Source organism: Dryobates pubescens, chromosome 5 (assembly GCF_014839835.1).
Source record: "Dryobates pubescens isolate bDryPub1 chromosome 5, bDryPub1.pri, whole genome shotgun sequence".
Taxonomy (NCBI): Eukaryota; Metazoa; Chordata; class Aves; order Piciformes; family Picidae; genus Dryobates; species Dryobates pubescens.
In genome coordinates, this window is record NC_071616.1 from 10238981 (window position 1) to 10263580 (window position 24600).

General features: G+C 50.0%; 1 protein-coding gene across 2 annotated transcripts in view; it reads left to right on the forward strand.

Annotated features, from left to right (window-relative positions):
• SLC8A3 (solute carrier family 8 member A3) overlaps positions 1–23116 on the forward strand; it is a 137131-nt gene extending 114015 nt beyond the window's left edge. Inside the window, exons 4-8 of one of the 2 annotated variants that reach the window (XM_054161575.1) lie at positions 12001–12018; positions 19426–19550; positions 20092–20191; positions 22036–22311; positions 22606–23116. In XM_054161575.1, the coding sequence (XP_054017550.1) occupies positions 12001–12018; positions 19426–19550; positions 20092–20191; positions 22036–22311; positions 22606–22982 (896 nt within the window). In that variant the 3' untranslated portion in view covers positions 22983–23116. The remainder of the gene's footprint in view (positions 1–12000; positions 12019–19425; positions 19551–20091; positions 20192–22035; positions 22312–22605) is intronic. The other variant, XM_054161576.1, reaches the window with a different exon arrangement.
• Positions 23117–24600: the final 1484 nt, after the last annotated feature.

The window sequence follows — 24600 nt, forward strand, 5'->3', positions numbered from 1 at the left end:
CACACTCAGAGATAGGGGGAAGTCCCAAACCACAGCCACTGACTGTTGCAGTGAGTGATGGGCCCCCATGTAACTCAGATGCTGAGTACAAAGCACAGCTCCTGCCTCTCTAGGGAGGTTCAGGCCAGGTTGGTTTGCTTTGTTGGTTTTTTTTTTGGTGAAGAGTCTCTCAGTGTTTCAGCTACCCATGCATTTGTTTCCAGGTTCACAAAAGAGTTTTCTTGATGGTCTGTCCTCATTTTGGTTTTACTTCAGACTTAGCTGTGTCACACTGAGACTGTGCCTAGGGAGTTGCAGGAGTATTGGATGTTCATAGAATCATGGAGTCATAGAGTGGTTTGGCTTGGAAGGGACCTTTAAAGGTCATCTAATCCAAACTCCTGCAGTGAGCAAGGCATCTTTAACTAGATCAGATTGCTCAGAGCCCCATCCAACCTTACCTTACCTGCAGTGGTTCCAGGGATGGCATATCTACCACCTCTCTGGGCAACCTGGTCCAGTGTTTCACCACCTTCATTGTGAAAAATGTTGTCTCTATATCTCATCTAAATCTTCTCTCTTTTAGTTTCAAACCATTTGCCTTTACCCTGTCACGACAGGTCTTGCTAAATGACTGTCTTCATCTTTCTTATAGGCTTCTTTAAGCACTGAAGGGTCTCCCTAGAACCTTCTCTTCTACAGGCTGAACAACCCTGTTCAGTGCTGTTCTCAGCTCTTTGTGGTGTCTTTAAAACATCTCTTCTGCCCCTGCTGGGAGCAGGGCAGTGCTGGCTGCCTAAGATGACTGGTATTCATGTTTGGAAGTAATCTGTGATACAGAGTGTGCAGAGACAGCCAGTCTGTCACAGTTGTGCCTGCACAACTTCATGTCAAGGGCCTGCACTCACTCCAGGACCTCCTTATGCAGAAGCTAGCTGCTAGCTTACCTTAAGGATAGGTGGTAGTGATGAAATCAGTGGTGAAATGTGGCACCCTGAAGGGAAGGCAGAGCTGATGGCAGGGACAAGTAGACGTGTGCTCAAACTAGCCCAGGGCAGAGTTTGGACTGTTTATTTTGGAATGAAGAACTTGAACAAGAGCCCTGTGCTATTCAAGTCCAATGTGCTGTCCCTGAGGGTACCCTCCCTGCTGCTGGCTGTGGTGGCTGTGGCTCCTGATAGCCGTGCAGTGGAGAAGGACAGCAGATGGGAGCAGGATTGGCTAGCATATGGCCAATTTGCATTACTGGCTGTGCTGTCCCATATACATGCCAGTACAGAGCAGTCACCTCCAGTCAAGAGAACAACTCTTTGGCCCTGATCAGAGCTGTGGAGCAGAAGGGAGTAGCTCCAGGAGGTCTTTAAGGATGCTATCCTTAGAGCACAAGAGCTCTCAATCCCCATGCATAGGAAGTCAAGCAAGGACGTGAAGAGACCGGCAAGGGCTGGACAGAGACCTGGTGGTCAAAATAAGGAGCAAAGAGGGAACTGCACAGAAGCAGGGACAGGTAACCTGGGAGGAGTAAGGAACACTGCCCAACTGGGTAGAGATGAGGTCAGGAAGGCCAAGGTATGGCAGGACCTGAACCTGGCAAGGGATGCAAAGAATACCAAGAAGGGCTTCTACGTCAACCAGCAAAGAAAGGTTAAAGAGGGCAGTCTCCCTCTGAGGAGTGAGAATGGAGAGCTGGTGTCAACAAACAAGGAAAAGGCTGAGGCACTCAATAACTTTTTTGCCTCACTCTTCACTGGCAATCTTGCTCCATCCCCCTCCTGAATTGATGGACCACTAGGTGCAGACCAGTGGGGTAAAGTCCCTCCCACCATAAGGGAAGATCGAGTTCAGGACCACCTGAGGAACCTGAAAGTGCATAAATCTGACCTGATGAGATGCATCCCGGCGTCCTGAAGGAACTGACTGGTGTAGTTGCCAAGCCACTCTCTGCAATATTTGAAAAGTCCTGGCAGTCAGGTGAAGCCCCTGCAGACTGGGAGAAGGGAAACATTACACCCATTTTCAAAAAGGGGGCAAAAAGAGGACCCTGGAAATTACCAACCTGTCAGTCTCACCTCTGTGCCTGGGAAGATCATGGAACAAACCCTCCTGAAAACTATACTGCAGCACAGGGAGTACAAGGAGGTGATTTGAGACAGCCAGCATGGCTTCACCAAGGGCAAGTCCTTCCTGACCAACCCAGTGGCTTTCTGTGATGGTGTAACTACATCAGTGGACAAGACCAACAGGTGTCATCTATCTGCACACATCCTTCTCTCTAAGCTGGAGAGATATGGATTTGGTGGGTGGGCTGTGGATAAGGAATCAGTTGGATGATCACACACAAAGGGTAGTGGTCAACAGCTTGAGGTCCAGATGGAGATGTGTGACAAGTGGTCCCTCAGGGGTCTGTACTGGGACCAGTGCTGTTCAATATCTTCATCAATGAGACAGACAGCAGGACTGAGTGCAAATGGTATCAAGCTGAATTGTGTGGTTGATAAGACTGAAGGACAGGATGCCATCCAGAGGGCCCTGGACAGGCTGGAGAGGTGGGCTGAGGAGAATCTCATGAGGTTCAATAAAGGCAAAGTGCAAGGTCCTGCACCTAGGTCAGGGCAATCCTGAGAATCAATACAGGCTGGGGGATGAAGAACTTGAGATCAGCCCTGCAGAAGAGACTTGGGGCTACTGGTGGACAAGACACTGGACATGAGCCAACAGTGTGCACTTGAAGCCCAGAAGGCAAATCACATCCTGGGCTGCATCAGAAGAAGAGTGGCAAGCAGGTCAAGAGAGGCTGAGGGAGCTGGGATTGTTTAGCCTGGAGAAGAGGAGGCTCAGGGGTGACCTCATTGCTCTCTACAACTACCTGAAAGTGGTTGTAGCCAGGTTTAGTCTCTTCTCCCAGGCAACCAGCACCAGAACAAGAGGACACAGTCTCAAGCTGCACCAGGGGAAGTTTAGGCTCAAGGTGAGGAGAAAGTTCTTCACAGAAAGAGTTATTGGCCATTGGAATGTGCTGCCCAGGGAGGTGGTGGAGTCCCCATCCCTGGAGGTGTTCAAGAGGGGATTGGATGTGGCACTTGGTGCCATGATCTACTCATGAGGTCTGCGTTGACAGGTTGGACTCGATGATCTTTGAGGTCTCTTCCAACCTTTATGATGCTGTGGTACTGCCCCACTACTCTGCTCCAGTGAGACCTCACCTGGAGTACTGTGTGCAGCTCTGGGGCCCCCAACAGAAGAGAGACATGGACCTGCTGGAGCACATCCAGAGGAGGGCCACAAGGATGATCAGAGGGCTGGAGCACCACTCCTATGAGACAGGCTGAGAGAACTGGGGCTGTTCAGCCTGGAGAGGAGAAGGCTCTGGGGAGACCTTGTAAGTACATTTCAATATCTGAAGGGGACCTACAGGAAGGCTGGGGAAGGGCTTGCAGCAACAGGAGGAGGGGCACTGGTTTTAAACTGAAGCCAGGTAGATTTGGGTTGGACATAAGGAGGAAGTTCTTCACAATGAGAGTGGTAAAATACTGGAACAGCTTGCCCAGGGATGTGGTTGAGGGGAAAAGCATCTCTACTCGGAAAGGTACCTGTGGTTGTCCAAACATGAATTCCCATCTTCGGGTTACTCAGGGCTTGCACACCACGTAAGAGTCACTGATACAGCTCTTTGACTGAAACATTTTGCACCATCTGCAGGTGCTGCTCCTCACTCTTCACCCACAATTACATCAGTGCTTTGCTGCTTAGGGTACTCAGTGGTTAACCCTTCCTGTAAGGAGAGCTCAGCCCTTTTGTGACATACATGCTGCATCTACAATACCCAACTTTATCCTGCAGATCATTTCTTCTTTCGCCACCAATCTCTTTCTGCAGCTGGAGGTTGTGGGGTGGTTGGGGTTTTTTTTTAGCCTTTCTGATCATCCAAACAAATCACATCAAGTAGTTTTACTTCAGCAGCTCTTTTCGTTGATGTGCTCCAATAATTTAAAGAGATGAGAATAGATCTGAGATGAGTGTCTTGCCAGCCCAGCCTGTGATGAAGACTGATAGTGACTCTCCGTAGCGATATAAATATGAGGACATTTTTTTTTCCCTGTGAGGGTGACAGAGCACTGGAACAGGCTGCTCAGGGGGGTTGTGGAGTCTCCCTCTCTGGAGATATTTGAAACCTGCCTGGATGAGTTCCTGTGTGATCTGGTGTAGGTGATCCTGCTCTGGCAGGGGGGTTGGACTGGATGATCTTTAGAGGTCCCTTCCAGCCCCTGAAATTCTGTGATTTTTTGATATCACAGTATCACAGCATCAGCAAGGTTGGAAGAGACCTCAAAGATCATCGAGTCCAACCTGTCACCACAGACCTCATGACTAGACCATGGCACCAAGTGCCACGTCCAATCCCCTCTTGAACACCTCCAGGGATGGGGACTCCACCACCTCCCTGGGCAGCACATTCCAATGGCGAATGACTCGGTGAAGAACTTTCTCCTCACCTTGAGCCTAAACTTCCCCTGGTGCAGCTTGAGACTGTGTCCTCTTGTTCTGGTGCTGTTTGCCTGGGAGAAGAGACTGACCCCTATCTGGCTACAACCTCCCTTCAGGTAGTTGTGGAGAGCAATAAGGTCTCCCCTGAGCCTCCTCCTCTCCAGGCTAAGCAACCCCAGCTCCCTCAGCCTCTCCGCATAGGGCTTGTGCTCAAGGCCTCTCCCCAGCCTTGTTGCCCTTCTCTGGACACATTCAAGTGTCTCGATGTCCTTCTTAAATTGAGGGGCCCAGAACTGGACACAGTACTCAAGGTGTGGCCTAACAAATGCAGAGTACAGGGGCACAATGAGCTCCCAGCTCCTCCTGGCCACACTATTCCTAATGCAGGCCAGGATGCCATTGGCCTTCTTGGCCACCTGGGCACACTGCTGGCTCATGTTCAGCTGGCTGTCAATCAGCACCTCCTGGTCCCTCTCTGTTTGGCAGCTCTCCAGCCACTCTGCCCCCAGTCTGTAGCTCTGCATGGGGTTGTTGTGACCAATGTGCAGCACCCAGCACTTGGACTTGTTGAATGCCATCCCATTGGACTCTGCCCATCTGTCCAGTCGGTCAAGGTCCCTCTGCAGAGCCCTTCTGCCCTCTAACTGACCAACATCTGCTCCCAACTTGGTGTCATCTGCAAATTTGCTGATGACTGACTCAATCCCCTCATCCAGATCATCGATGAAGATAGTGAGAGAAGTTCAGTTCTCCCCCCACCCCAAACCACAGCTAACTCAGTCGGAGGAGCAGGTGGAAAAGAGCTGTATTTTACCAGCAGGATGAAATGCAATATACAATATACAGTATTTACAGTATATACAGAAATACACAGCAAAGAATGTAACACAGAACACCTGCCCCTCCCCTCAATAGAGGAAGGTCTCCCCCAAAAACCCCTTTTCCCCTTCCTCCTTTTTTCCCAAAAGGGGTTAGAGAGACAAAGGATATTAAGGGAGGATTCTGTTAGTTCAAAGCATATGCTAAGGGAAGAAAAGAACTAGTTTCTTATCTCTTTAGTCCAAGGCCCATGCCAAGCACAGAAAGAAAAACAGCTGTCCAGGCTGACTGAAACAGACTGAGACTAAAACTAAAAATCCTAAAGTTACCTTCCCAGTGATCAACCAATGAAATTCGTTTAGAACTATCTTTGTTTTCCTTTTTACATCAAAACATTCAGCCAGAGTGTTCCAGTGATTGTCCCTTTCCTTAAAGGCACAGCCTAGAACTGTCACAAACTGCAGAGAGCGCTGGCAAAGATGGGGCTTGCCACAAGCTTGTTGTGCTGAAGTGAATTGAGCAAAAACGAAGCCCAGGAGAGACTCACATACCTTGCTTGGCAACAGTGGTCACTGTTGCTTTTCTCTATCCTCTTGGCCAACTCCCAGAGTTCCTCGTTTATTGGGGTTTTTTCCCCCTGTCTTTTCTGTTTCTAAGAGATTAATCTGTGAATCCCTTTTGTCTCCTCTTTCTTCTCTCTGCTGCCACATAAACTGGATCCCTGTCAATTGAGCAGTGCAGGGCTTTGAAACCTCCCAGCACCCTGAGCCACCTCTCTGGCCATCCTTTGTTCAGCACTCTAAAAACAATATATTCCTGCAGTGAAATGAGTCCTTTCCTTTATGACAAGAGGCTGCCTGTTGACTTGACTCTTGCTCTCATGGTATTGTGTCAGCTCACAGCTCAGAACAAGGATTTTGCTGCTGTCAGCCCAGCAGGATTTTGGAGAAATACTTTTCTCATCTTTACCATTTATTGTGGTTTTTTCCCTGCAGTCCTGGATTGAGGAGAAATCCCTGCTTTGCTTTTCCTGGATAAAGTCAATCTCCTGCTTAAATTGTGGTTAGCCATAGTGCTGATAGAGCCTGAATGGCAAGTGAGGCAGGCTCCTTTGGAAGATTTTACTGGATTGCAAATGATGGTGAAAATAGCATCTGAAAAATGATGTTGCCTGAGAAACATTCAAGGTCCGGTTGCATGAGGCTCTAAGCAACCTGATCTAGTTAAAGACCAGATCCTGCCTGTGACTTTGGTGATGGACTAGATGTGACTTTTAAAGGTCCCTTCCAACCCAAACCATTCCTATGAGAACAATTAGGAATCTGCTCCTGAGACTTCAAGGCACAGAGGTGGAAGGTTCAACCTCAGTGCTGGTGTGCAAAAGCTGAGTCTTGAGGGATATGCTTTGTAAAAGGAAACAACAAGCTTCATGCAAAATTTGACTTCAGAAAGCAGGTGTCCTGCAAGATACAACTGCAGCAGAAATGGGAGCACAGATGGCTGCTGAGCACTAGTGAACAGTTTGCTGGCGTGACCTGGCTTGGGAAGGTCCTCTCAGCCCTTCCAACACAGAGTCAGCCGGTGTGGAGAAATATTGAAGGGCAACAAGGCTGGGGAGAGGCCTTGAGCACAAGCCCTATGAGGAGAGGCTGAGGGAGCTGGGATTGTTTAGCCTGGAGAAGAGGAGGATCAGGGGTGACCTCATTGCCTTCTACAACTACCTGAAAGGTGGTTGTAGCCAGGAAGGGGTTGGTCTCTTCTCCCAGGCAACCAGCACCAGAACAAGGGGACACAGTCTCAAGCTGTGCCAGGGGAGGTTTAGACTCGAAGTGAGGAAAAAGTTCTTCACCGAGTGAGTCATTCATCATTGGAATGTGCTGCCCAGGGAGGTGGTGGAGTCGCTGTCCCTGGAGGTGTTCAAGGGGAGATTGGACATGGCACTTGGTGCCATGGTCTAGTTGTGAGGTCTGTTGGGACAGGTTGGACTCGATGATCCTTGGGGTCTCTTCCAACCTTAGTTATACTGTGATACTGTGATCTCCTTTTAATCAAGTGTCTGCGCCCCTGCTGGGAAAGCTTCACGCCCCAGAGGGATGATGTGGCTGGAAGCCACAGAGCAAGGATTAAACTGTGGTGGAAGAAAGATCCCTAGCTTGTATCAATCCAGCAAGTTATCTATATCAAAATATTGACAAGATGATGTGACTTGGTACAAAAGTCCATGCCTGTGTAAGATAAGCTGCATCAATACGTGAGCACACATGCTGCAGTTTTCTGAAGGGTAGGCAGATGCTGAGGAGCTCCTTCTTCCATCAGATGCTATGGGGATAGCAAAGAAATGTTAGATTGCTGTTACCTTCTTCCCAAAAAGTTTAGTAATTTGCTTGCAGCTCTGTGATTAGTCTGAAAGCTGCTGGTTCTCCTGATGGAGAGGAGTCTCGTGGAGTCTGCGAGAGCTTTGCTATTGACTTCAGTAGTAACAGCCTTCAGGTTGATCTGCAAAATCCCTGCCTTGTTGACTCTATTAAAAAAACAACCCCCTGTCTATTGCTCTTCACTGTCCCTTAGGGAATCAGTTTGCTCACCTCACTGAGCAAATCTGTAGCCAGAGCCAGTGGATGATTACATCTGGAAGATGGGGGATGCTCACTTCCTTGGGGACCTGAGCTGGTGGTTTGCGTGGTCACTGAGCTCCTTTGGGTGCTCATGTGGTGCATGCAACACGTTCTCCTTGGATGCCTGGGACTGCCCTGCAGTGTGACTGAGGGTCTCCTCAAAATCCAGCCTCCTCTCTCTCATTTCAGCTCTTTATGTAAATCCTAGGCCTTTAACAGGGATCCTCTTATCTACTCAGAGGCTTCCTGTATGCTTTAGGGATATCGATTGGAAAAGGTTTATGTTAATGAAGAATAAAGCAGGCAGTGTAGCCAAATCTCTCTGCGAGGTAAACAGCAGAAATAAAGGTATTTCACAGCCCAGGAAAAGGCTGGGACACACATTTAGCACATTTAGTAAACTAGAGGATTGTCTGGTTGCTGCTCTGCCCCCATCCCAAGTCTGGTTCCTCTTGGTTCAACCTTTTTTGGCTTCTCAAGGGTGAAAGCAAGATGGAATCCAATTCCCAATCCATAACCCAAGTCCAACGTGCATGTCACAGCAGGATTTGATGCCAAAGTACCCTGAAAGCTTGCAGATTTAAATGGTTCATTAGGAAGTGGCTTTTTTAGAAGCAGGGAAGGTTTAGGCTGGAGGTGAGGAGAAAGTTCTTCACAGAAAGAGTTGTTGGCCATTGGAATGTGCTGCCCAGGGAGGTGGTGGAGTCACCGTCCCTGGAGGTGCTCAAGAGGGGATTGGATGTGGCACTTGAAGCCATGGTTTAGTTAGTCTTGGACTTGACGATCTCTGAGGTCTTTTCCAACCTTATTGATTCTATGGTTCTAAATTCAGGTCTAAATTGTCTGGTTTCAGAGGTGGCAGTGAAAGCACCCTTCACACACACAGTTTTGACTTTGTGAGTCCCATAGGGCAGAGGAATCCCAGTAAAGGAGGAGCTGGAATCCAGAGCCAAAGTCTTTGGGTCTCCTGAACGAGTCAGTGTCACCTACCTTGTCTGTGGGCATGACTGACTGTCTGCATTCATGCCTTGCAAGGGTGAGGTAAGGGGTACCTGGGGCTGCTCCTTTGGCTTTGACTGCTCAGCTAATTTTAGCAGCTTGCTGTAAGAACACACGTCAAGCTGTGGAGACTACCTGAGATGCCAGCAGCAACGAGATGCTCTGCCTTGGCCCCATGAGGAGCATGGCATGCAGAGCTGGAGTGCAGGAGTGAGAGAGGTGCCCTGGAGAGGGATGGAGGGATCCAGCCTCATCAGGGGCCAGTCAAGGGAGGCTTGTGGAATGGGAACAGCACAGGGGTCGTCGGCAGGGCAGGTACAGCATCCTCAGGTGGACCATAAGGCAACATGACAGGTCGGGGCTAAGGGCACACTGGCAGATGCCTGTGCAGGAAGGAAACTTTCATCCATGAAATAATTTTCTTTCTTGCATGCAGAGCATTCACTCAAATAAAAAGACCAAATAATCCCTTGGTTTTCTGCATGCTATGTTCTTGATGTTTCATTCATAGCTTTATAGGGCTTCTTCAAATATTCATGTGTCCTACCATAAGTGAAAGTGAGAAAAATATTTCTTTTGCAGCCTCAAAACAAGTGGTGGGAAAAAAATGAACTCCAGTCCCAGAGCCCTAGAATCAGAGTTTAAAAAGCCTGAGGAACCAATGATTTTTATTTTTTACTTTAATAACCACAGTAGCTGAGGGACTCAGTGGTGTTTCATTATATTAAATTTGAACACCAAATCGACCCATTGTACTAATGCTTGTAATTGCTACAGGAAAATTAAATTCCCCCACATTGTCTGGAGAGCCAGAAGACCATGGAATAATAATAATGAAGCCACAGGATAGCATAGAGCTGCAGCAGGACAGGGCTACGAGGAGGCTCGATGCTCATGCTAGAAGGGTCAGTGAAAAGGCTGTTCACGGTATCACAGTATCACCAAGGGTGGAAGAGACCTCAAAGATCATAGAGTCCAACCTGTCACCACAGACCTCATGACTAGACCATGGCACCAAGTGCCACGTCCAGTCCCCTCTTGAACACCTCCAGGGATGGTGACTCCACCACCTCCCTGGGCAGCACATTCCAATGGCTAACAACTCTCTCAGTGAAGAACTTTCTGCTCACCTTGAGCCTAAACTCCCCCTGGTGCAGCTTGAGACTGTGTCTTCTTGTTCTAGTGCTGGCTGCTAGAGAGAAGAGACCAACCCCTTCCTGGCTACAACCAGGAACTGTGTGGAGGACAGGAGGTGGTGTGGGCACAGCAAGCATCACATTGCTCCTCATGGCTCTGTGGCACTGTACCTGCCGTAGAACATATTCACAAATGGTTCTCACAGAAATTTGTGACTCTCCAAAGGAACTGACCCTGACACATGAGAGATGCTCAGCAAGGAGCCTTTTCATTGCCCCTCCCCTCTTTCACTGTGCCTCTGCACAGACAAAGGAGATCTCCTGGAGCACCCACAATATTTCCAGCTGGGGAGACAGGTAGGTGGATGAAGACCTTTCCTGGGACGATGCCTCTTTGCAGGCTACTGGGAGAGCTGTGCCTACAGTTGCTCCCTGACAGAGCAAGGAAGTGACTGGGCCCTGGGACTCGGGATTCCTTTCCCAGCTCTGCCACTGATGTGCTGTGCAACCTCTGATGAATCACTTAGGAAATCACTTTCAAGCAGCACAGATACGGTTAGGTGTGTCTGCAGAGAAGTGCCTGCTTTCCGGAGGCCTGAACCAGCAAGTCCAGGGGAATTAGCACTTTTGGATGCCAGCCCACTTCTGAGTTTGCAAAATGTTCCCTGTAGCTTCTCTTGCCTGCTTTGCCATCTGTCAAAAGGGGCTGTTAATACCGACTCAGTCTTTGTACAGAGTTTTAAGCTTCTGAGACTTAAAGTGCATGATAATAAGAGTTAGGAATTGCAATGCCATCATCGCATGCAATCAAGTCTTTGGGGACTGGTTTGCTGTTCGAAGGACAGGTAGAAGTGAAAGCTAAGGCACAGAGCTGGTGCTTGGCCCCTCTTGAAGAGGGTTCAGTATTTTTTACTGTGTGGACTATCCTGTAGTTATTTTGAACCTTGGATGCAGGCTGTGGCTTCCTACAGGCAACACCTGAGAGGAATCCAGACAGATGTGGGTGTTTCGTGATAACTCTGAGGAGTTAGGAAATCAAGGTGGGATATCATCAGGAGGTCACTGTCCAAAACAGCAAGAGGCTGAGCCTGCATGGGAAGTCATTATAGGGACATCTCTTGCAAGAGCCTTCATCCTCTTCTCCCTTCCTTCCATCTCCAATGTCACAGGACCATGCAGTCACGTTTCCCAGGAGGCACTCACATCCTGCTGTGATGACATTGCACAGCATGTGTCCATGCAGTGCTGTCCAGCAGACCAGCAACTGGGAGCAGAGAGCCAGGAGGACTCAAAGTGAAGATGCTTTATGTGTGCCTGCGCTTCTCTCGGCGCCTTGACCCTCTGGGAGCAGTGCTTGTGGGATGTGGGAGAGATATAGACAAGCCAGGGCATTCCAGGAGATGATGGATGGCTGTGCTCTGTTCCACACTGAAGACCAGCATCCATTTTATCAATAGCTCACTCCGATGATGCTCTTCTCAATGAGCTGTCCATTGCCTCTGGTCACCTTCCTGTGTCAGCCACCAGGGTTTACTCAGCTGTGCCAAGCCTTGCCACAACCACACCCTCATGACTGAAGCAGATGCACTCTCTGTGCCTGTAGATCAGTTTGGGTCCTACCAGACCCTGAGGGCAAGTGTTACCGCCCCCTCTCCCTTTTCCCTTCTCCTTGCCACTCCACTCCTGCATCTCATCCTTCTGCCTCTGCTTGGGGAGGGTGACTTTGGGGAGCCATCACCCCAGTGGTCCTCAGTGCTCACGAGCCTCCTTTCCATCTTGCTGCTGTGGGGTTTGCTCCCCAGCCTGCACCTAGCATGTGGCCCCGACAAGCTTGCACGCTGCCTTGCATCACATCCGTTGCTCACTGACAGCTATCGTCTGCAAAACAGCTTTTTCCCCTGGGATATTAACTTTTTCCCTCTTTTCTTCTCTTTCTCTGTCTTTCTCATGTTCTTCTCTCCCCACAGCCCTGCTGCTCACCCAAGGTAAGTGCTTCTCCTTTCCTCTCTGCTCTGGCCCTGTTTTCATCCTCTTCGGTCAGTGCCCCTGCATTTGTATTTGCTGTATTGTAAGCTACCCCAGCGTATGGTGTTCAAATCCAGTAGGAGCTGTGCATTAAGAACGTGACAGTGATTGACTGATGTCAAAGAGCCTTCCCCATATTCCAGATTTTTCTCTGGAGTTTTGGTAAATGCCTCACCCAGGGCTGCAAAGCAGAACATGCAGCTCTGGCTTGCCCAGCGTCGTGACTTTACCATCTCTTTGGGCAGCTCTGGGGCTTGGGTTGTGCTGATGCACCAAGGAGCTCGGATCTTTTCTGCAGAGTGGTGGCACCTCTGAGGTGTGGGGCAGTGCTGCCTGGGATGGGCAAGGGTGTGTGGCTGCACAGGTGTCTTTTTTCACGTGTGGGATCAGGCCACACACCATCCCCAGTGCAGGTGCTCTCCCCCTTCTGTCACTGGGGGGCCCAGAGGTGCACCCAGTGCCAGGGCAGTGTTAGCAGGGCACGATAAGCACCAGCACCCTTTCCCTCCTCACTAGCAGCTCGGGCTCTGCACTCTTCACCTGCTCTCCCCATGGCAGGGTTTTCCATCTGTTTATAGTGAGCCCCACTCCCCAGTCTCTCGTGATCCCACTGCAGTGCAATGTGCACCTCCTGGATGTTTCTTCCTCCTTCAAGCCAAGACATGATTACAGTTGAACTTGCACTGAAGAAACATTTGTCTAAAGATAAGGGTGCACATGCAGGGTGCTGAGAGGAGCTGGAGTCTGACAGTTTTGCAAGCAGAGCTAGAAAGGAAAGTGTCCATCAAGCTTGAGCTGCAAATCAAAGGAAGAGCATCTGCTGCACAAGCTGCAGGCTCCACTCCTTTTTGGAGGATGCCAAGTGTGCTGTACAAGGGATGGCCTGAGCCCGTCAGATATTGGGCTAATTAGGAAATTGCTGGTGGCAGGCAGAGGTCCCCAGCTCCCAAAATATCAGCTTAGGGAGTGTGGGGGAAAGGTTTGAAGGTTTTTTCCTTTGCAAATTCCTCAGGTCTGGGAGGATTGGAAATAACCTGAGAGCTGCCTCCTTCCCAGTAATTTCATTGCTTTAATTCAGTAGCTGCCTAATTTGATCAGAACCCCAGGAACCAAATAATTTCTATTAAAATAATGTGACTTCCCTCCCTCTGTTGTGATCCAGCCTGATTGCTTTTGGCAGCTGCTGCTGGAGAGCTTGGTCACCAGCTAGGGAAAGTTGCTTTCCAGTTAACAAAGAAAAGCCTCCTCTGTGTCGGGGAGGTGGGGGCGGGGGTGGGGGAGAGGGTGTCCCTTTCTGGGCTGCCCCAGGATGCTCTCTCTGTGTATGGTACATGCTTGGCTCGATGTTTGAATTCATGGTGCCTGGCCCCCACGCACGTCACGCCAGCAGCTGGCTGGTGAGCGGAGCCCCGCTCGCCGCAGAGGCACGTGCTGGAGCGTCAGTCAGGGACAATCATGGCTAATCAGTGGGGAGGGAAGCGACGTCCTCGTTTAGTCCGTGTCATGTTAGATTTAGATTACATGGATGTGCAGGAATCCTTGTAAAAAAACCTGCATTATTGAAGGTTTCGGTGGCATTTGTTGGTCCCGCTCCTGGAGCGGCTTGCGCAGCTCTGCTCTGGCAGCACCCGGTGAAATGTTCCCTAAAACACAGAAAAACCCCAATGCATGCAGACATGTATGTGTGGGATCACTGAAAGTGATTCCTCCCTTGTGTTACTGTCCCTGGAGGTATTTGAGAAAAGCACTTAGTGCCATGGTCTCGTTGATTAGTTAGGCTTGGGTGAGCGGTTGGACTTGATGATCTTGGAGGTCTCTTTCAACCTGGTTGACTCTGTGATTCTCCACAGCCCTGGGGTGTTTGCCCTCCCATGGCACCTCTTGGCAGCCCCGTTTGCAGAAGGCCTGGGATGCCTGGATGGAAGGACCCATGAGAAAATGCTTCTCTTGTCTGCACACGCCCCACCTTGCAGAGCCCTTCCTACTGAAACGGTGTTGCGAATTGTATGAAAGGCAAAGTAACTGGGCAAGGGAGAGCTTTTGTCAGACGTGCAGCTCAGGGTTTGTTTCCTCCAGACAGGTTCCCTGACAGGCTTGCAAGGCTGTGGAAAGCTTTTGATAGCCTTACTTGGCCAAGTGTCCAATGCCCACTGCTGGGGCTGCAGAGGACCACTGTGGGGTAACTCCCAGGCAGCCAGTACCAGAACAAGAGGACACAGTCTCAGGCTGCGCCAGGGAGGTTTAGGCTGGATGTTAGGAAAAAGTTCTATACAGAGAGAGTGATTGGCCATTGGAATGGGCTGCCTGGGGAGGTGGTGGAGTCACCATCATTGGAGGTGTTCAGGAGGAGACTTGATGGGGTGCTTGGTGCCGTGGGTTAGTTGTTTGGGTGGTGTTGGATTGGTTGATGGGTTGGACGCGATGATCTTGAAGGTCTCTTCCAACCTGGTTTATTCTATGTATTCTAACTGTGGAGTCACTTGAGAGTGAAACCTGTGGCTTTTGTTTAACTTCTTTGATGCATAACCTTTTGTTTGGCCACTGGCAAATACCAAAGCATGTAGCCACTCCAGTTGTCCCTAACGTTGCCAGCAATGAATGAGCTGCTCTGGTGGTCTTTCCAGCCTTTGCTAAAGTCACTGAAAACCTGAGCAGAGACTTTGCTTGCGAGTGCTTGGGCTCAGAAGGTCGATATCTAAAGAGGTGAGGAGCTATCTGTGTGGTAGATACTACTCTACCTTCACCCACATCAAAGAAATATCTTTAAAAATGTTTCTTTCTTTATGCATTAAGCCTCCTGGATCCACTTTGCAGTGGGAAAGGCTGGGGAACAGAGAAGCTGGCTGAGTGGTGTGTTGGGGACAGTCGAGTCAATATCCACCTCAAGGCAGAGCCAGCAGTGGAGTAATGTGCAGTTCCCAGCCCCGCGCCTTAGCCTCCCTCTGATGAATGTGCAGCATTTCCCAGTTAGCACTGAAGACACAGGGGCACGTGGATGGGATGTATCATGCCTCAGAAATAGCTTTCAGGGCTGTGTAAGTAGATCCCTCCCTATTTAGCAAGCAGCCCAGGCTGAGGGTGCTCATGCCTGTGTTTCAGTAAAGGGCATCTCCATATGCTAACCTCAAAAGCCAGAGTGCCTTTTAGCCAGCAGCCTTCCCCAGTTGTGACTGACAGCTTGACAGCACTCTGGAGAGAGGAGCTCATTTATGCTCACTGTTGACTTTGTTTAGCCAGGATTATATTTGAGTGAGCTTTAAAAAAAAAGTATAAAATAATGAAATCAATTGTAATTGTCCTTTTAATTTCTTCCTAACAGCACAGTCCCCAGGAGGGGTGACCTTCGTGCAGGTGCATGCCCATTCTAGAAATGGATGGAGATGAGAGAGCTCCAGGGGTTGAAATGGCCTTCATAGCAACCTTTCTTGAATACATTGCTGGGTTTAATCCAATTTATTCAGCAAGTGACAGGGAATACAAACTGCTCCGTGGGTGTTTGGTAGTCTTGCAGCATCACCTAGGTGATGGGTGTCCGCCTCTCTGACAGCGGTGCAGGGCCTCCCCAGTGCCTCTTCCAGTTTAAAAGGTGCAGTGGCCAGATTACCCTGTGGAAATAAGCTTTATCTAGCTATGATTTATGATGCATCCAGCAGGCCACAGGCAATTTCTTGTTCCAATTTGGTCCCCCTAGTCTGAAGGAGGCTGAGTGGACTAGAACTCATATAGTAACCTCTGGGAGCAATGCATGATGTGTGGTCCCCTTTCCCCAGAAAGAAGTGAGAAGAGGAGGGGATCCACTTACAGTGTTTTGAGCCAAAGAAACTGCCTATCATGTGTAAATCTGAACATGCTTTGCAGATAGCTTCAGATCAAGTCTCAGGATGGCCCTGCAGTAGAAGTGAGCATGGCAGGGACATGCCCAGGGGTGCAGAGCACAGTAGTGGCAGGATCGTGGCAGGATCATGGTAGGAGCTGCTGGCCTCCCTTGTCTGTCCTTCCTCTAAGGGTTTGAACTGACTCTGAATAAAGCAGAATGCATGAGAGCAAGGAGTGGTTTAACTAAAAACTTCTCCCTGCTTCTTGCAGGCAGGCGTTGGTCCATCCGTGGCCATTGATACAGCCTGGGCAAAGGCAGCGGGCAGCCTATGCCTGCTCCGGTAGCCCAGACAGTTTGATAGCACTTAGTGGTAGCAAACACCTATGCACCAGAGCCAACAGGATTTGGGGGACACCTTCCTCACCACCTTCCCCTTCCCAAAGAGGAAGTGGAAACTGCCCAGTTGGTCCTGGCAAGCTCCTGTTCTTGCTGGGCATAGCCAGACCTTATCAGGCTTAATTGGAGTTGACAGCCGGGAGTCCAGGGTGCAATCCACATTGAAAAGCAGGTACTGATGCTGATACAAACAGAAATCAGGCTAGTTAATAATTAACCTGCAGCTTGGCAACATTCACCTTGACAGATTTGACCTTCCAGATTAAAAATGTCTCTCCCCAGCCTCTCACCTCTTGTGTTTTATTTATCACAGCCCTTGGTAGTATTCTCCATAGGCTACTGCACCAGGGGATGTGTAACACACCTCACCTATGCCTGTACTTGCTTTCTGGAGGAGCCCTCTGAGACCCCAGCCCTACAGCTGGTTCCTCAGAAGGTGGTGGCCTGTGGCTACCACAGACTGGCTGGGAGCATGCTCATGCTTGCTGCAGCTGGGAAGGCAGACTGGTGCACCCTGCTGCTGGCTGGAGTGCTTTCCTGAAAGGCTGGAGCATCAGGAGCGTGCTGGTGAGGGACTTGTGAGGGTGTCAGGTAATGACAGGACGAGGGGGAATGGGAAAAAAATAGAAATGGGTAGATTCAGATTGGATATTAGGAAGTTATTCCCCATGAGGGTGGTGAGACACTGGAACAGGTTGTCCAGGGAGGTGGTGGAAGCCCCATCCGTGGAGGTTTTTAAGGCCAGGCTGGATGTGACTCCAAGCAACCTGATCTAGTGAGGTATCCCTGCCCATGGCAGGGGGATTGGAACTAGATGAAACTTGAGGCCCCTTCCAACCCCAACAATTTTATGATTCTACACCACTGGGATGTTGCAAGAGCTTATTCCCTCTCAGCTGCTGGGTCTGTAAACACAGGACTAAACTCAGTCCCATCAGAATAGTTAGAATGACCAGGCCTGCAACCAAGATTGGGGTCTGGTGTTTTGCAAGTGTTGTCACTGATTCCTGGCTGCAGGGTGCTCACCTGTCCTACACAGTATCTGGGGAGAAGTGACAGAATCATTGCATTGCTCTTTGGAGATGCTTAGCTCTCTCCATTAACTGTATGGTGAATGTAGGCTGGGGCAAGAGACATCTCAACTGGGCTTCTAATCATAGAATCATGGAATCATAAATGAGGTTGGAAGAGACCTCAGAGATCATCAAGTCCAACCTGTCACCACAGACCTCATGACTACTAAACCATGGCACCAAGTGCCACGTCCAATCCCCTCTTGAACACCTCCAGGGATGGTGACTCCACCACCTCCCTGGGCAGCCCATTCCAATGGCTAACAGCTCTCTCAGTGAAGAACTTTCTCCTCACCTCCAGCCTAAACTTCCCCTGGTGCAGCTTGAGACTGTGTCCTCTTGTTCTGGTGCTGGTTGCCTGGGAGAAGAGACCAACCCCTTCCTGGCTACAGCCTCCCTTCAGGTAGTTGTAGAGAGCAGTAAGGTCTGCCCTGAGCCTCCTCTTCTCCAGGCTAAGCAATCCCAGTTCCCTCATAGTGCTTGTGTTCCAAACCCCTCACCAACTTTGCTGCCCTTCTCTGGACACGTTCCAGTGAGTCAATCATCGGTTCTTGCCTGCAAGAGTAGTGTAAGGCAGAATTTTGTCCAGGCTCTCCCCTGTTTCTGCACTTCTTCACCTTACCTGCCTCCTTCCCTCTCTGCTTGCCTGCAGTTGCTGCCATGTCCCCCACCATGCTGCATTGCCCATCCGGGTGCTGTGCCCCCCTGTCTCTGTCATTTGTGGTAAGCTTCTGGGGATTCCCAAAGCCAGAGCACACCATCTTTGAGCTAGGCAGTGATGGGTTTGATGTACGCCGTTGATTTCAAGTGATGGATGCAGCTGGTTCTTGTCACCTGCAGCAGGAGTTATTATCTATTTTATGAACTGCATGTCTTGCAGGGCTTTCAAATCTTTGCAATCAATCTAGCTGGATTGATGAAGAGGAGGGAGAGTTTATAATGATATTTCAAAGGGACTTCATAATTTCTGTGAGATTTTTGGTGCACAGGTCTGCTGGAGCACACGTGGGATTAATCACATCTGAGGCTGGGGTTTTTGTAACCTCTGCAAGGAGCCTTAGGTAATATCTGACCTCACTGCTTAGCCAGAAGAAGATTCTCTGCCTTTTTGATACTCCCTCAGGTTCTGCAGAACTCCAGCTCCTGCTCCCAGGCTCAGCTGGGCCCTATGCTGCATCTCATACTCCCTGGCTGGTCAGGCACAGGAAAGACAGGGGGAACTCAGCTTTGTTCTCAAGATGTCAAGGCTCTTCAGAGACCCCATTGGCACATGCCTGCACTTGGGTGTATGGGTGAAGAGAAGACAAGGGCCAGGGACAACACTAAGGCACTATGCTTCCTGATGCTTGGGGTGCTTCTTCCCATTCAGGCAACATCTCCAAGCACCTTGCTAGGTTTGCTGGGGCACCAGCAAGATGAGTCAGACACAGGGTCATCTCAGTGTGCTGCTGACCTGGGGTCCTGGTTTTGTTTCCTACTTGATTCCTGCCTTACTTCCTGTTCCTTTTTCCAGAAGCTAGGGAGATGTTCATGTGTGTATATCTCATTGTGCCTTTGTGTGTTTTGTCTGAGTGTGAAATCAAGCACTGAGTGGCACAGGGTGCCAGCAGTGATTTTCTAATCAAAGGGGATACTGCCTCATGCCCATTGAAGCCAGGGGACACTCTATGGCATTAAAGCTGTCTGAAAGGATACCTGTGCCAAGCTGTGTAGTGGATTGAGCATCTCAGTCTCCCCAAAGGTGTGGCTGCTGCAGGGACAATGGAGTGTGTGTCACCCAGGAGCACCAGTGCAGGCTGAAGAAACATTTGTGGGGTTCTTTTAAGCCATTAAAGCCATGCTGTGTGCATTCTTGATGACTGATATTCAGAAGTTTTGGTCCTTTGGTCCTGTTTCTGTGGCCCAACAGCCCACCACTGCCCCCACAGCCCTCCACTGCCCCCCAAACTGATGTGTGAACTTAGCAAGCTGTGAAGGGGCTGCAGGAGCCTCTGCTCAGGCTCTGTGGACAAGCTCCCACAGTGCTTCAGTGTTCCAGGTCTGCTGTCTACAGCAGTTTGATGTTGACCTTGCTTTCACAGAGGTGGCTGAGAGGAAGCTGACAGTTGAAGAGGAGGAAGCCAAGAGGATTGCAGAGATGGGCAAACCAATACTCGGCGAGCATCCCAAACTCGAAGTCATCATTGAGGAGTCCTATGAGTTCAAGGTCAGTAGTTGTCTTGGGGATCCTTCAGGAGGGAAAAGCCAAGTGGCAGTGAAGAGCAGCCATGGAAAGCAGGACTGAGGAGGCAAGGGGGGGTTGCATGTGCAGGGAAAGGGCTGTGGTAGAGGAAAAGGAGTGTGCATGGCAGTAAAGGGTGGGGGGAAACGTACAAGAAATGCCAGGGGAAGTAGCTGCTGGTAGGCAGAGATAGAGGGAGCAAGACAAGGGAGGCCTGCTAGAAGCAGAAGAAGCCATTGCGTGGGGAGAGGGTAGGAGCCAAGCTGTCTCTGGTGAGGCAGGGGTGAGAGAAGAAGGAGCCTCATCAGAATTAAGGGGTGGCAAACAAGCTGACCCTGTTGAGGCTTGTGTTAGTCTGTCTGGGGAGAAGGTGAGTCCAACTCCAGTCATGTGTTCATCTGGCTGACAGAGTGCTTGTGGCACTTCAATGTTTTGGGAAGGGACAATGAGACCACAGCGTAGTACAAGATCAGCCTTGCTTGCTAGCAGCCAGTTTAATTGCTGTGCACCTTTATTTCCACACCAGAACACCGTGGACAAGCTGATTAAGAAGACAAACCTGGCTTTGGTTGTAGGGACACATTCCTGGAGGGACCAGTTCATGGAGGCCATTACCGTCAGCGCAGGTGAGGGGGCACATCGGAAGTCCACACCAGCGTCGGCAGGGTTCGTGCAGCCTGGGCACGAGCAAGAGGTCTGTCTAGGCTCAGGAGGCAGCAGCTGCCTATCAGTGATGCTCTGCTGTTGCATGTAGTGGACATCAGTAAAACCAGTCAAAAGAGCTCTGCTCCAAATGTACTTGACTTTTGCAGATGCATTAGTCAGGAGCCCAGGAGATCCTGTTGCTGGAAGCTGTCCTATCTTCTACAGCTAGTAGAGCCTCTGAGAGTAAAGATGGTTACTACATGCAGACAGGAGATGTTGCCCCATGAGACCACAGCTGGTGGAGGGAAAGGTTGAGAGACCTTCTGGCTGTTGCCTGGGGATCCTGAGAGAGCTTACTGCTTCCAGAGCCAGCCAGCTGTGGAGCAGATGTTTGAAGCCTGTCCACTGATGCTTGGGCACCTTCCTGAACCTTCCCCTGATGGTTTGGCATCTTCCTTAGAAGCACAGTTTTCCCTCCAGCCACAGTGCAGGCAGGCAGTTAGGTGGGAGCTGGTGCAGTGGCCACAAAGGCTTTTTCTGATGTGACAGAAGAGTTGCAGAGTGCAGTTTGCTTCTTTCTAGCAATTAAGAGAAGCTGCTTCAGTGGCAGCAGTACCTCCACCCTTGCAGCAGTGCTTTTTCCCAGGCCTACTTCTCTCCTCCTAGGTCTGCCCCCCTTGCCCTCTGCCATGTGCTCCCTACCTGTTTCCTTTTCTGCCAATTTATTTCCATTATCCTGTACCTGCACAGAGGCCAGGTAGTGTTTCCAGCCTCAGGGCTGACCTGGCCCACCAGGCTAAGAAGAAGACCCTCCCAAGGCTGTGCAGCACTGCTTCTGCTATGCTCACACAGATGGGAAACTTCTTGCTGCGGTGCTGCTGGTGACCAGCCCGTGCTCAGGAGCAGGAGGACCAAGAGGTCTCTCCGCTTCTGCAGTTCTGTTCACTTGCTATTTTTCACCACAAAATATCACTTGCCTGTGTAACTTCATGCTGCTCAGGAGCAATTTCCACATGTTGACTATATTCTACATGGCTGCCTGTGGATGGGAACAGGGCCATCCCTCTGTGGGTACAACGCACTGCCACTCCTCAGCCATGCAGGCGCCGGGGTGTCCTGGGAGGCTTCCCTCTTGCTAAACCCGTGTCCAGCAGATTGAGGGAGGTTCTCCTTCCCCTCTACTCTGCCCTGGTGAAGCCACACCTGGAATATTGCATCCAGTTCTGGGCTCCCCAGTTCAAGAGGGACAGGGATCTGCCCAAGAGAGTCCAACAGAGGGCTACCAGGATGAAGGGACTGGAACACTGCCTGATGAGGAGAGGCTGGGAGTCCTGGGGCTGTTTACTCTGGAGAAGAGAATACTGAGAGGGGATCTCATAAATGTTTATAAATATCTGAGGGCTGAGTGTCAAGAGGGAGGGGACAGGCTCTGCTCAGTTGCACCCTGTGATAGGACAAGGGGTAATGGATATAAACTGCAGCACAGGAGGTTCCACCTCAACATGAGGAGGAACTTCTTCACTGTGAGGGTCACAGAGCACTGGAACAGGCTCCCCAGAGGGGTTGTGGAGTCTCCTTCTCTGCACTGGATTCTATGGTCCTGCTCTGGCAGCAGGGCTGGACTCGATGATCTCTGGAGGTCCCTTCCAACCCCTCACATCCTGTGAGCCGGTGTGATCCACTGTTGTGGTCTGCACCTTGTCCCATGAGGGCAGCATCCCTGGAGCCGTAGGGTTGGAGTGCCAAGCACGGGCTGCAGCCTACCCCCATAACCTTGACCTGCCCCACCACGAGCACTGACCCTCTCCCTCCACGTTCCTCCCAGCGGGTGATGAGGACGAGGACGAGTCGGGTGAGGAGCGCCTGCCGTCCTGCTTTGACTACGTGATGCACTTCCTGACGGTCTTCTGGAAGGTGCTGTTTGCTTGCGTGCCCCCCACCGAGTACTGCAACGGCTGGGCCTGCTTCGTGGTCTCCATCCTCATCATCGGCATGCTCACAGCTGTCATCGGGGACCTCGCTTCCCACTTCGGCTGCACCATAGGCCTCAAGGACTCGGTGACCGCCGTCGTCTTTGTCGCCTTTGGCACTTCTGTACCAGGTGTGGTGGCTGCAGGGAGGGGATGAGGTGGGAAGAAAATCTTCCAGTGCCTCTCTGGCCCCAGGGAAGCAGCTTTGTCACAAGCTGGGAAGGGGTACTACTGTCCCCAGGCATCCCACTTGGTGGCAACATGGGGCCCCTGGACTTGGGAGGAGGGTTGTACACCAGGAGAGGTTGGTCTCCCTCTCTGGTCAGTTCCACACCTGAGTCTGCCTCGTCCCTAGGTGTGAGGGGTTGCCCATTTCTCCTGTTGGCCTCTCAGTGATTTCTCCTTCCCTCCTCCCCCCACTCCAGACACGTTCGCCAGCAAGGCGGCGGCCATCCAGGATGTGTATGCCGACGCTTCCATCAGCAACGTCACCGGCAGCAACGCGGTCAACGTCTTCCTGGGCATCGGGCTGGCGTGGTCAGTGGCAGCCATCTACTGGGCGTCACAGGGGCAGGAGTTCCAGGTGTCGGCGGGCACCCTGGCCTTCTCCGTCACCCTCTTCACCATCTTCGCCTTCATCTGCATCAGTGTCCTCCTCTACCGCCGGCGGCCCCACCTCGGAGGGGAGCTGGGCGGTCCCCGGGGCTGCAAACTGGCCACGACGTTGCTCTTTGTCAGCCTCTGGCTGCTCTACATCCTCTTCGCCACCCTGGAGGCCTATTGCTACATCAAGGGGTTTTAGGTGGTGAAGGGATGGTGCTGCCAGCGGGGAGAGACCCCCTCCTCTGTTACCTCACCGGACACCGGTCCTGGAAGCATGGTTCCACCAGATGGTTGGACAGCCAAGTGCCAAGAAGGGCAAAACCATCACAGAGTGAAAAAAACCAACAAACACAAACAAACAAACAAACACAAAAGACAAAACCCACCCCAAACTGAAACAAAAGCAAAGGAAGCAACAATGGCAAGTGTTGAAATAAACCAAACCACCATAAACCCAGCCACTGAGCCCAAGCAATGAGAGTATGAAGTTTCAGCCATCTCCAAAGGCCACCTCTCCCGCAGGGGCTTGCCTCCTTTCCTCCTGAGCACTCCTCCACTGCAAGGAGAGGTTTCCTTCTTTTTACTGGTTGGGGATCAGGAATTTGTGGGGTCTTGTGTTGTTTTTTGGGGGTTGTTTTGGTTATTTTATTTTATTGCTTTTGGGGGTTGGGGGAGCACGCTGCCTGAGGCCTCTTATTATTTTCCCTTCTTTTTCTTTTTCTTTTTCTTTTTCTTTTTCTTTTTCTTTTTCTTTTTCTTTTTCTTTTTCTTTTTCTTTTTCTTTTTCTTTTTCTTTTTCTTTTTCTTTTTCCTTTTCCTTTTCCTTTTCTTTTTTTTTCTTTTTCTTTTTTTTCTCTTTCCCTTTCCCTTTTCCCTTTTCCCTTTTCCCTTTCCATTTCCCCTTTCTCTATTCACTTTCCCTTTTTCTTCCTTTTTCCTTTTCCTTTTCTTTTTCCTCTTTTTCTTTTTCTTTTTCTTTTTCCTTTTCTTTTTCTTTTTCCTTTTTCTTGTCCTTTTCCTTTTTCCCTTTCTTTTCCTATTCCTCTTTCCTGTTTCTTTTTTTCTTTTCCTTTTTCTTTTTTCTTTTTCTTTTTCTTTTTTCTCCTTTCCTTTTTCCTTTTTCCTTTTTCCTTTTTCCTTTTCCCTTTTTCCTTTTTCCTTTTTCCTTTTCCTTTTCCTTTTCCTTTCTTTTAATTTTCTTTTTCCTTTCCCTTTTTTTCCTTTTCCTTTTCCTATTCCTTTTTCATTTTTCTTTTCATTTTTTTTTCCCCCTACTTAAACAGAAAAAAACCCAACACATTAAAAATTTAAACTCTAAAGCTTCAAGCTGCCATCAGTGCTGGAGTCGAACATGTGTATTTTTCTGAAGCCACAAAAGACTGTGACACACAGAACTTTTTCACTGTTACCCGGTTCCCTCCCCCTGCTGCCTTCCATGTCTTTCTTTTTTTAAGAACATCACGAGACTGATATATTTTTAATACAAACACAGACACAACACACATTTAGTGACAAAGGCTGGAGCATGTAGCATCTCAATCACCTGCCTGGGCTAAGAAACAAAAACCAAACAGGAGGATGCCCCTCCCCCCTCCCCTCCCCACCCCACCCCACCCCTCTACTATAGTAGTATCATGTATATTTTGACTATGGCATTTCTCTTTGTACAATTAACTTCGAGCTTGTGGTACTGCAGGGAGAGAAAGTTGTGTTTGTTTACAACTGATAAAGACAAAAATGGCTACCCAGAAAGAGCCTGTCCTGGGGGAAACGAGAGGGGCAGGGAAAGTGGCGCTGGCTCCTTGGAGGGGCGGAGG